The sequence below is a fragment of the Cydia amplana genome, chromosome 9, assembly GCF_948474715.1.
Source record: "Cydia amplana chromosome 9, ilCydAmpl1.1, whole genome shotgun sequence".
Taxonomy (NCBI): domain Eukaryota; kingdom Metazoa; phylum Arthropoda; class Insecta; order Lepidoptera; family Tortricidae; genus Cydia; species Cydia amplana.
In genome coordinates this window covers 13,951,384-13,964,660 of record NC_086077.1, presented here as the reverse complement: position 1 = coordinate 13,964,660, position 13,277 = coordinate 13,951,384, and the positions used below count along the sequence as shown (strand labels likewise).

The window sequence follows — 13,277 nt, the reverse complement described above, 5'->3', positions numbered from 1 at the left end:
TGTTTTATAACGCTCTACCAGTAGACTTATACATCTATCCAACGATCCAATGTTACTCTTGTTCTCGCTTTGGTCACACGCAGGGACAATGTAGATCTAAACCGCGGTGTTACAAGTGTGGAGAGGGTCATACTGGCTCCACATGCACTATTGAAGAAGATTGTGCATCTTGTTGCTTATGCTCCGGTGTTCATTTTGCCACTAATAAGTCTCGCTGTCCAGAGTATGAGCGCCAGAAAAATATTAAGCTATCTATGGCACAAAGTGCTATATCTTATACAGAGGCCTCTAAACTGCACCCTCCTGTGACAAAACCATATGCAGATGTGGTCATGTCCACTCCAACATCTCTCCCGTCTCAGCATAATAGAAATAATAATAACTTAGGTACAACTACTCACTCATATAAAAAAACAGTCTTTCTGAAACCTCGCAGCTTGCCAAAATCCCAGAAAGGTTTTGACACTGCCTCACTTTACAATTTATCTAAAGACTGTAACATGCCATCCCCCTCTGGGAATGGTTGTGCCATTGTGCAACAATTTAACAATAAAACTACCAATGACCTCATATTAGAACTTATTCAACTGTTAAGTATTAATTTACACAAAAACCATTCAGAACCGTCCAACGCTGCACATATTACTAATCCTCATGTTTCCTCCAATAATGGCCAACAATTCCAAAATTCTTCAATGGAATTGTCGCAGCATTAACAATAAAAAAAGCGATTTAATCCATTTAATTAAGAAGTATGACCCTTTTGTTATTACCCTATCTGAAACATGGCTCAGGTCTGAGTCATGTTTCAAAATTCCTGGCTATGCATGCCTCCGCGAAGACAGGTCGGATGGGCATGGTGGTGTAGCCATCCTGGTAAAAAAATCATATCATTTCTCTCATGTTCCATTAGCACCTCATAATAATGAATTTTCCATAATCTCAGCTCTTGTAGATAACATTTGTATAGTTTCAGTGTACATACCTCATCCCTCGCTTACCATACTTAGTGAAGTAAGAAACATTATATCATCTCTTCCTACTCCATGTTTAATATTAGGAGATTTTAATTGCCATCACCCAGCTTGGGGGTGTTTCAATTCAAGTACTTTAGGCGAGGAAATAATAGACATAGTTGATTATTATAATTTATGTATATTGAATTCTGGTGTTCCTACGCGTCGGTCTGCTCCCAATGAGAATCCTAGTGCATTAGATTTATCAATTTGTAGCTCTTCCATATCACACTCCTTACTGTGGGAGGTACTTCCACTTTCCTATGGCAGTGATCATTTTCCAATTCTCATTTCTTTTCCTATTAAAAACAGACCATTATATAAAAGATCTCCACTTTTAGCATATAAACTTCAAAATGCAGATTGGGATAAGTTTCGCAAACATATGGATGAGAGGTTGGGAGAATTACCCGATGTATCTCGTGAAAATTTGTTTAAAACTTCTGATGCTTTTGCTAAGTTTATAATTAATATAGCTGATGAAGTATTTCCTCGTAAGAAGTCCTCTAAATTCAATATTCCCAGCCCTCCATGGTGGGATTCTGAATGTTCAGAAGCTGTTAAAAAGAGAAAACAGTGTGAGTTAATGTATAATAATAATATGAGCGAAGAGAACTTTAATTCCTTATTAGTTACTTTAAAAGAAACAAAACAGTTTTTGAAGAAAAAGAAAGTTGACAGTTGGAGATCCTTTTGTGCATCTTTAAGTCCTAGCACTCACCCGTCAGAAGTTTGGAGGAAGGTTAGAATGTTTAGAGGAGCTTTTGTAGAAAATAACGCCATCAATCTTGATCCTCCAGTAGCCGAGAAATTTTTAGATAAATTAGCTCCTTCATTTGTCCCATTCCCTGTGTGTCCTGAACTGGCTTCCTCGCCCAATATTGATAATGATAACGTGCAGCCTTTTAACAGTCCATTTTCGTTTTTAGAGCTAAAGAATGTCTTATCATATGTTATTGATTCTGCACCAGGATGCGACGGTATTCCATATTCATTTTTGAAACATTCTAGTGACAACGTTATAGGTTACTTTCTTAATATTATCAACGGGATTTTTATGACAGGTGACATTCCACCAAATTGGAAAATACAGTTGGTGTTACCCTTTCTCAAACCGAATAAACCCCGTAATGATCCAAATTCTTATCGTCCAATTGCGTTATCTTCTGTTTTAATTAAGATTTTAGAACATTTAGTTAAAAATAGGTTAGAGTGGTTTATTGAGAGTAAGAAATTATTACCCGATATTCAATATGGTTTTCGCAAAAGTAGAAGCACTTTAGACTGTGTGGGTTTGTTAGTTTCTGATATCCTTTTAGCCTTCTCGAAACGGGAATATGTCGTAGCTTGTTTTATAGACATCAATTCGGCCTATGATAATGTAAATATATCAATTCTTGTAAATAAGTTGTTCCTCTTGGGAGTTCCTGAACGCTTGTGTAATATTATTGCTGCTATGTTTTATGAACGGACGATTAGGTTAGATTTAGATGATAAAGTATTTCACAGGACAGTTTGGAAAGGACTACCACAGGGTTCTGTTCTTAGCCCTTTACTTTTTAATGTATATACATACGATCTTAGTTCCAATTTGCCAGATTATATATCAATTTTACAATATGCCGATGACATAGTGCTCTACTCAAGAAATAAATCCGTACAAAAGGCCTGTGAACTCATAAATGCTAGTTTGAATGAACTAAATGTATATTTAAATAATAATGGGTTAGACCTTTCAGTCCCGAAAACCTCAGCAATTATATTTTCTCCAAGGAAAAAAACTGTTAATGAAAGTTTATCCTATGGTGGAACTACAATCTCCTTTCGTCAAGAAGTCAAGTATTTAGGAATGGTTTTGGACTACAATTTGTCAGCCAAGGGTCATTGTAATTATGTTAAAGGTAGATGTGAACGCTCATTAAACATATTGAGATGCTTGGATGGTGTATGGTGGGGCAGCCATCCTTTCTATTTGAAGCTTATTTATAATGCAGTAATAAGAAGCGTTGTTGATTACGGTTCTTTTCTTTTAACTCCGGGTACAGAAGATGCCATTAAAGTATTCAATGTCATACAGAATAAGTCACTAAGGACAATCCTTGGTGCTATGCGAATCAGTCCGGCTAATGCCATGCAAGTGGAGTGTGTTGACCCACCTGCGCATTTGAGACGTCAATTTTTATCCGACAGATTCATTTTTAGGACTATGCAATTTTCGGTTCATCCTCTTATCACAAAATTATCGACTCTTTATGATCATATGCAGTCATCTCCATATTGGCGTAATAGAACTCCTCCTTGTATAATTAATAGTTACCTTAAATTTTTGGCTCTATCTTCTCCTACTGTCAGACATATTAGCCTTCCTATATACGAGAAAGACTTTGACTCTTTGATTATTTCTCCACAAGTTTTTCTAGACTCCAATATTTCTAAGGATATAATAACTGCTCAACCTGTATTTAACAACTTAGTGGGCGAATATTGGTCTGGTTGGCATTACATATACACAGATGCATCAAAACTTGCTACAAATAGTTGTGTTGGGGTTGGTGTATTTCATCACCAGTATAATGTTGTACAAAAAATTAAACTCCCTCCAGAATCTTCGGTATTTACCGGAGAACTATTTGGTATTTATAAAGCTGTTGAATATGTTTGCATGTTCAATTTAAATAAATGTGTAATTTTTTCCGATTCTAAAAGTTGCCTTCAAATTCTATTAAAATCTCCTTTCAAAATGACTAACAGTTACCCTTTGTTATATGATATCCGAGACGTCTTGTTAAAATGCGAAAAGAAAAGGCTTACTGTAAACTTTGTATGGGTGCCAAGTCATTGTGGAATTCCCGGAAATGAGAAGGCTGATCGTCTGGCGGTAGATGCTGTTGCTTCTGGTGATATATTTCCATATAAAAACTATTGTCATGACCTTCTGTTGCTCCCCAAAAGATATCTCAGGTTAGCCTGGGAGTTCTTTTGGTTTTGGAGCAGCCTGGAATCCGGAAGTTATTACCTTAAGATTCAAAGTGACATCCCTGTAAAGCCGTGGTTTTACAATAAAAACTTTAAAAGACGTGAAATATCATGTTTAACACGCATGAGATTGGGCCATACATCTGCTCCTTCTGACCTTGCTCGATTTAAATTTATTAACGATCCCAATTGTGACTGTGGTGCCGAGGAGGCGGACATTAATCATATATTCTTTTCATGTCCTTTTTATGATCGTACTGCTTTGATGGATTCTTTACTATCCAAAAATGTTCCATTTCCAATAGACATCCCTTCCTTGCTCATCAATCCAGACTTATATAACATCCTAGCTTCATTCATCGTTTACAATGATATAAAAGTATAATATTTTATAAAACTAAGTATATTTATCATTTTGTATTTCATCTATATACCTACCTGTCCTGACCACTACACTTTCCAAATTCCGAATTACCTTTAATCCTTGTTCCGCGCTTAATTTCCTCCCCTTTAATTTACTTGACGTTGGCTACGGGCAACACCGCCCTCAAGTCCATAAAAAAAAAAAAAAAAAAAAACTTTGTCAGTAGAAAAAGGCGCGATATTAAAATTTTCTATGGGTCGATTACCCTTCGCGCCTATATTTTTCAATTTGTCGTTTTTTTTTTCTACTGACGGAAATAGGTTAGAGTCAGACCGAGAAAAGTCTGCAGCGATTTTGATAGCCCACGCAGTGCAAGTGTCATTTTAAACGTCAAACTTCTATGAATTTATGACGTGTACGTATGACGTGTAACACTTGCACTGCGTGGGCTATCAAAATCGCTGCAGACTTTTCTTGGTCTAACTCTAACAAAAGGGTTGACAGACTTTATTGAAACGGAATGTACGGAATTACGCATAACGAACGCATTGGCTTAACAAAATAAATACTGTTAGCGCAGCTTTTGTCAACGATTTTTAACAAGTATTTAAAAAAAGTTAAGTATGTATGTATATTTAATTATGAAACAAAACAAGATTCTCCAGCTACTTTTCTAACCAGGCAACACTGTCACGGAACAGTCCAAGCCGTGACCGGTATACCGCCACAAAATTAACACTACACTCGTGAGCGGCGACACTGTCATATAAAACTCCTGAGGAAACTATGCCAAACTAACAGTACAGTATTTCTCCACCCGCAAAATTAACTTGGTAAACTTAGAACTGGTGCCACAAGACAAACTTAACTTTACAGTTGCATGTGGCGCCACTGACATCACAAAAAGACAGTATGTAGCAGTGGTGGTTCTCAATCTGTTCACCCGCAATATAAAATTGGCGAAATCGCAAGGGACTCGATAGTGTCGAGCCATTTTTGGAAGCGGTCGCGACGGTACGTGATTCTCCGAAGAGGGTTGGCATGTCGAACTACGCAACCTCGTATATCGATACAATCTTTTACTAAGAATACGACCTTTCGACGTGTAGATAGAGTTGAAATTCAAGCGATGAAGGGATTGTCATATGAGTTCGAGAAAGAAAATTCTTGGAGTGCGGAAAAATAAAACTGGTTGGATGAAATTCTTTTAAACGGATAAACGGACTGAAGATGGCTAATAGCGGTACGGAAGATATTTATTCATAGGTTTGAAATGTAATAAGGATACAACAGGTTTAAAAACTAGTACGACTGTGTATGGAGGAATTAACCAATTTGAATGGACTGAATTAATTATTATAATACTTACAGGTTTCTTGTCAGAAAAAATCAAACATTCGTTTTTTTAATGTATAAATTACTCTATTCTGACATCGTTACATAAGTATGAGAAACAGCTAAATAATGTCACGATCAAAACGTCAGGCCCATCGAAAAAACTCAAAGTCAACAGCTTGTTTTCATTAAATTATTATGGAAAAGTAACATTATATAAAACAAGGGTTAACCTATTTAACGTTAAAATACAAACAATATTATACCACAGAATAAAAAAATCTTGGCATCAGTTTTAGGTTAGTTAGGTATTAAAAAGTTTATTTTTAGTTTAATTCAAACTAAGATCGAACTATCTTAACTTTTGCATCGTTACTCTAAACTCCCAACACTCCGTTCCCAAGAAAACACCTTAATAAACTTTATAGAAAGCTGGAACAAAATAAACATTTTATCTGGATCTAGCACTGTCTAGAATCAACAAGACAAAGACAAGTCGATAATATAGACCGCCAATCTCCAACACGGTTGCTTCGCCTCGTTGTTGCAAAATGACGCCACCACACGGCGCTTAGGGCCCATACGCACTAGCGGCTGGCCGCTTAGGCGGTTCGTAGGTAGCCAGCAAACACAGAATTAACTGCTTTTAATAACACTTATGATTGAGTCGAGATTCGAACCGTATTTTTATGAAATATAAGACAAATTAACCAACAAACTTCTGTTAGGACTGTTAGACTCAGACTTTTCAATGTGCGTTACCAATCTTGTCTAAATTTCTCGAATTGTTTTGCTACAAAACGAGGAGTTGGATCTAACTAGAGCCGTTGGCGTCATTTACTGGTCATTTTCTAACCGATACAGTCAAAAATAAAGTGTTCTGCGTCATTAAGCCAACGTGGACGGTTATGAGTCTTGATTATTTACTAGTCTCTCCTAGAATCTTGATCCTAAGTCAGCATTATCAGTCAATCTTACAGCGACGCCCTTTCTAAATGACTCGTTACCAGTTATTCAAAGAAGGGAAACTACGAGTAAACTTATTTACGGCATTCCTTGCAACGTGCATCTCGATTTGGCACTGATCTAGCGAATAACTTAACTCAGTCATTTAGATATTCAAATTCAGTTTCATTAATAAGTAATGAATGTCATTTACATAATAAAAACTATTGAAAACGGAGTATTTACCATGTATATTTGTTTTGACGAGTTCACGATAATTTGGCACAGTTGCACAAAACGCTTGCCTCATCTTTTACCGTGTTATTAACTATTATCCTTAGAAAATCTAACGCCATCATTCACAATCACAATCACCACCAACACTCACTAACACTTTTGTAAATAAATACTAAGGTATTGCAGAAAGAGGAAAGCAGCAGGCCATTTGCCGGTGATACGTTTGTAAAATAACGAGAGAAATGATCTCACAGTAAAAAAAACTCAAATTAATACTTGCCTTGAGGTAATAATCCAAGAATTTTCATGGCATTGCCAAACGACTGTGAGATTTTTATTTTAAAGTAATAGTTCCCAACGACAAGGACCTTTCCTGCTTGCCAACATGCCAACAAATACACATTGGCAGGATATAGTTTGTCAAAGGATTGTCTCATTTCAGAGAATCATACTATATTTTTCTTACACTAGTACTAGCGCCCAAAAGAAAAGGATGAGTATAGTTTTTTTTGTTCTTATTTATTGACAAATTGGTTTGACCAACAATAGTAAGTTTTTATAGCTATGGTATCTATATGTCATGCTCATGCTGCTCATGTACCTATATGTTGATTGTTGTGTGAAACAATGTCAAAGTCATACATCAACCCATATATCTCATATATATATTATACTACTCTTTGCATCAACCCCACAGACTTGTCATATTCTAATTCTATGATCAACCCTGACATTCTTGGTAAACACTGCAATGAAATTATCAAAATTTACGAGTAATTGATTCAAATCATGTTTTTCATATTAAGCTACAGCTAAAGTTTTTAAGATAGTTTATTGGACTAAAATTATTGTACTTACATGGTAAGAGTAATTAATAATTATAAGGGTTATAACAACTTATTGTGTTTGCGAATTTATTTAAAAACATTGTGATTATAATACGTATTTTCTAAGAGCATTATTGCAAAGAATACATCTTTTTTTTTTTTATACCACATCGGTGGCAAACAAGCATACGGGCCGCCTGATGGTAAGCAGTCACCGTAGCCTATGGACGCCTGCAACTCCAGAGGTGTTACATGCGCGTTGCCGACCTTTTTAAAAACCTGTACACTCCTTTTTTGAAGAAAGGAGCTCATTCCACAGCCGGAGCGTCCGCGGGAGGAAATTCCTCTTAAAACTCTACTTTTCTGTTACGACGTAATGTTTGTTTTTTGCTTTGTTTTATTGAAATTGGAAATCGAATGTGGTATGGAAGCCAATGGTTGTTCTCTAGTAGTAGTAGTGGTAATACCTAGTCCTTTATTAATATATTTTGGTTTTGCTCCTTAAAACGACAAAAATCTTTATTATTTCTACCAATTTCTTGGTTGGCGCGATGACACAAAATGAGTCTTGGACGCCATTTTGCCTGGTCCTGCGTGGATTCACGCCAGCTGACGCCTAGGTCATGGAGGTCTGCCTGTACTTATCCACCCACCGATACCTACTTATATTACATTAATATATTTTCAGGCAGATCCCAAAAAGCCAACAAATGTTTCGGTAGAGGCAAACAGGCCTGCTGCAACCCGCCCCGCTCGCCCAGACTTTGAGATCAAAGCCACCGGAACAGAAGCGAAAAACTATGACTTTGCCGCTGCGAGGCTTGCATCAGGGCCCATCAAGACCACTAAGTAAATATACTAGAATGTCTGTTAAAAAATACTACCGCCGTTGGCAAGAAGTACTTTAAGGTTACTGTATGTGTTCAAATATCAGATTTAAGTATTGAACTTACTGCAATGCAACTTAGTTCTCTGCCTGCTTCGTCTTTAAAAGGCACTTCGACGCAATTGACTGATTAGGATAGTTTTAGTGCATATGCAAATGTAAATACATATATTAAGTAATCATTATCATTATATTGCCCAAAAATTCCGGAAGCAAAATGTTTTCGAGCCTCCAACTGTTCTCCGATGGGCGAGAATCGTTTGAGACTCGAACTTTCTATGAGATTTATGGGAATATTAAATTTTCAGGTTGTTTGTCAGTGGTCTATAATAAGTTATAATGAGTATTGATCTTATTTGAAACTACGGCAAGAAATAAATAATTAAAATTCGTTTCAGTATTCTCGAAACGGTGGGCAACCTGATCAAAACTTGCCTTGGAGGCGGCTCGGTCGGTATACACGCGGCTTACAAAAAGTGTGGTCTGATATCTGCGTTCGTTATCAATATCTTGGCTGGGATGATGCTCATACACAGCAAATATGTAAGTAAGTTACCTATCTCATTAGTTTATTCACAAAATAACAGAAAAATTGTTACTAGGCACTCCTAGTTTAGTCTTTCAACTCTTTTCCAAGCTCTTTGATTGTCTACATTAAATTTGTCGAGCGGTGATATTCCTCTTCCTTGCTTCGGATCCCAAAAGTTCGAGGGTCTTGAGTCTTGACGTGATCAATTAGGGCAGCAGTCGGCAACCTTTTAGCAGCCAAGGGTCACATAGTAGTTAACGAATTTGACCCGGGCCGCACTTCGGTAATATTTGTGACTTTAGCAGACATTGTCGTTTGTTAATATTACATACAAACAAAATAGCTAGGGAGGTTCGAGGGCCGCATGCGGCCCGCGGGCCGCCTGTTGCCGACCGCTGAATTAGGGCATCAGTTTCTCACGTACGAAGTTTCGCCATCAATTCCGATTTTTAGCACCATGAGCAACTTAATGTTCGATCGGACATGGCCAGTTCAGCACATTTGGCTCTCTTTCTTCGCCATTTTCCGGAAACTTTGGTTAATCGATTTGACGTCTAAGATTACCTACTTCACTACAAACCCTATTTTTAATTTTGCCAGATTCTTGTGGATTCGGCACAAATCATGTACGGACGGCTACACATGTCAAGTCTCTCGTATCCTGATCTCGCTGAGGCGGTCTTAAAAACTGGCCCATTCCCTAAACTGACTAAACGTGCCCACATCTTCAGGTAACAAATATAAAATCAATCCGCCATTAAATTTGGATTTTTATATACGGCCCATTGTCCTAAAGAAACCTGAAAGTAATTCAATGACAGCTCATACGTTAAAATGTATAACGGGGTGTAGACTGTAAGTAGGGCGTGCCAAAGAAATGTATCCATACATAAATACATAGGTACATATGTATGCACGGAAACCATAATCCTCCTTCGGCAGTAAGTAAGAATTAAAAGAATATCAAAACGATGTAACTACTTAGTTAAAAGTATAGTATTGAAATGAGTTATATAAAGTGTGTAAAAAATCGTATTATGCTGTACTTTGTGTTATAGGTTGTCATGCAGCAACAGAAGCAGCTAAGTTGATCATGTTTTCATAATCTGCTCTCGCAATTCCTTCAAACAAAAGTGTATAAATCATTCTAAAGACTAAGCTAAGGGTAAAACTATGTGAGATTTACTTCTCTGTTCCAGGTATTTGGTAGACGCAACTATCTGCATAAACCTCTTTGGCTCTTGCTGTGTGTACTCAGTGATAATAGCTCGAACTATAAAACAAATACTGGAAAATGCGTATCTAGTAGGAGAGGAAAGCATACGTATCTACATTGCCTGCATGATCATTCCATTAGTTCTCATCGCAATGATTTTGTCTTTGAAGTACTTGGCGCCATTTTCTATTGTAGGAAATATATTACTATGTAAGTCCCCCATATTCTAACAAAGCACTACCTACTACAATAATTGTCCCCTCGGTGCATCACTTTCTGCTAGAAAACGAAAGAGAATTATTAACTCGTGTTAAGGCGCCGCGTAGCTTTGGATAAATGAGTTGGAGATCTTTTCAGATTTTCGGCAAAAAATTCAAACATTTAGTCTGTATCAAATTTAACATGCAAAATTCAGTTGAACTCACTCATCCTTGTGTTTTATTTGATTAACTGGTGCAACCAGCTCTAACGCAAATTGTAAATAATTTTATCATCCAACAGTGATTGTGGCGTTCTCCACGATATACTACGGATCTAAAGCTGCCACCAAGTCCCCTGCAGAGTTTCCTCTTATCAAGGACGCAGAGGGCTTCTTCGGGTTTCTAGGAGTTTGCGTATTCAGTATGGAAGGGATGGGCGTAGTGCTTCCAATCGAGAACCATATGAGGGAACCGAAGAAATTCCCTAGAGTACTGTGCATGGGTAAGATACTAACCACTTTTTGGTATCCAACTCCAATGCTGCATTTATGCTAAGCTATTACATAAAAAAGCACGTTTTTAGCAATATTTTTTTCTTTTCAACGTGTTATGGTCGAGTAGGTACACTTTTCTCTGTGCAGCAATGAATTTATCAACTAATGACGAACCCCTACTCGTTGCTCGTTGTGTTTATATATTAGGTATGTTATCATAGTATATCTACTATAGAGTCTAAGGATAGAGTAACCATACTTTGTTATTTCTATATTCTAGTTCTAGATGTTGTTAATATTATCCCTGTTACATTATCTGATGCCTTACGTAAACGCTTTTAGGCATGTCGGTGGTGATTGGCATAGTAGCAGCAATTGGATTTTTCGGCTATTGGGGTTATGGCGAGGATTCCGTTACTCCTATCACTATGAATTTTCCTTGGGCAATGTGAGTAATTTCAACTAGGTATTATTGTTCTTCCATAGTTTTTAGTTCTCAATTCTTTGACCATATGAGAGCTAAAGAACATTTCACTGTACCTTTTTCGTAGCCTTATGGCATACTTATATGGTTTTGAACTTTCAGAAATATTTTTAGATAAGAAAGAAACTGGAGTATTGCACTAGTTGACTACGCGAGAGACTAAAAATTGCTTTACTGTTACTTTTACAGTTTCCCTATCATTCTACGAAGCAGTTTGGCCTTGGTCGTATACGTTACATTCGCTCTCAACTTCTGGGCTCCCTTCAACCTGGTGTGGTATTACATTAAAGTCAGACACAACCCGGACAAGTTTTGGTGTGTGGAGCGGATTTATAGAGCTCTCATTGTGATTGGGCTTATTCTGCTCGCCATCGCGTTCCCGAATATCAACGCTTTCATGGGATTCGTTAGTATTCATTCATATGTATATACATACACGCTTGTTTAATGCAAATAAACGATGGCTGGATTTTACGGAGAACAGCAATGGGTTATCCTGAACTTTATTTTGATTGTTCAAATTCCGATACTATCGCTATATCGACGGTCATACTGGTATTACCGTGCCTAGATTTGATTTTGTAGGATAATATAGTATTAAGATTTTATCGTCTCTTCCAGTAAGAGAGGAATAAGATCACAGTTAAGATGACGCTGCACTGCGCTAAACTCTGACCACGCTAACTTTGCACAAACTTGGCAAGTGAGCACTGAGAACGCATACGTAACCGCTACTTGACGTAGCACTTGCCATGAGAAGCGTGATCCGACTATGCGTTTTATGGTATCTATTTAGTTCGTCGATAAAATCTTTCGAATAGAGTCTGTGCGGAAAGGAAGAGTCGTGGAATGTATGTTCCACGAATCAATACATTCCACGACAATTCTTTCCGAACAGACTCTAACAGCATATAATGTCAAACTAATTTGGCAGTAAATAGGAACAAAAAAAAACTATAACCATCCTTTTCTTTTGGGTGCTATTAGTACTAGTGTAAGACAAAGATAGTATGATTCTCTCTGTCTATGTTTGAAATGGGACAGTCCTTTGACTAACTTCTAATACTCTAGACTAATTTCTTTTTCAGTTGGGCTCATTTTGCATCTCGCTCATGGGCTTCTTGTTCCCGTCGTTCATCGAGCTGGCTGTCAAATGGAACGACCCAGGTTTGGGCGCCTGCAAATGGCGGCTGTACAAATTCGGCGCCGTGTTCGGTTTCGGCGTGTTCTTGTGTATTTTGGGAACGTATTCCAATGTCAAGAGCTTGGTTACTTCCAAAGAGTAGATTGAAAAGTCGTAGACAGAAAAAAATCGATAGAAATAGCCTTTGCGATTAATCATACAAATTAAATACACACATCAACACATCAGGTCAAATCAATAACTCCTTTGGATTTTAAAATGATATACCTCTCTAATGTGCTTAAGGATAAATGATCTGCAATACATTATATATTTATTTTTATGTTTGTAAGTCTATGAATAAATCAATGTTTTATTGTTTACAATTTTACAATAATTTGATTTGTGTTTCATATTTCATCTCGATGTCTACAATCCTGCACTAACTACACGTTTATGTTGGGCCCCATGGTTGATTGGTAGAGAATGCTTTAAGGCATTATGTCCGCCATTGGTAAAATATTATATCTTGGTACAATAATGTTTAAATAATTCGTTTGGCGATGATGTCATATCGGTGCAACATATGAGTCTATATCGATGTTTTGGATAAAATGAGATACCTATGTACCCATATATGTACCC

General features: G+C 37.1%; 2 protein-coding genes across 2 annotated transcripts in view; one reads left to right on the top strand and one right to left on the bottom strand.

Moving 5' to 3' along the window:
• LOC134651187 (caskin-2) overlaps positions 1-13,277 on the bottom strand; it is a 435,866-nt gene that overhangs the window by 349,620 nt on the left and 72,969 nt on the right. The window lies entirely within an intron of this gene.
• Positions 8,380-12,803, top strand: LOC134650733 (proton-coupled amino acid transporter-like protein pathetic). Its single transcript, XM_063505664.1, has 8 exons — positions 8,380-8,549; positions 8,985-9,129; positions 9,716-9,846; positions 10,315-10,541; positions 10,833-11,033; positions 11,368-11,473; positions 11,699-11,915; positions 12,598-12,803. The coding sequence occupies exons 2-8, from the start codon at positions 9,106-9,108 to the stop codon at positions 12,793-12,795; spliced, it is 1,104 nt and encodes a 367-aa protein (XP_063361734.1). The 5' UTR covers positions 8,380-8,549; positions 8,985-9,105; the 3' UTR covers positions 12,796-12,803.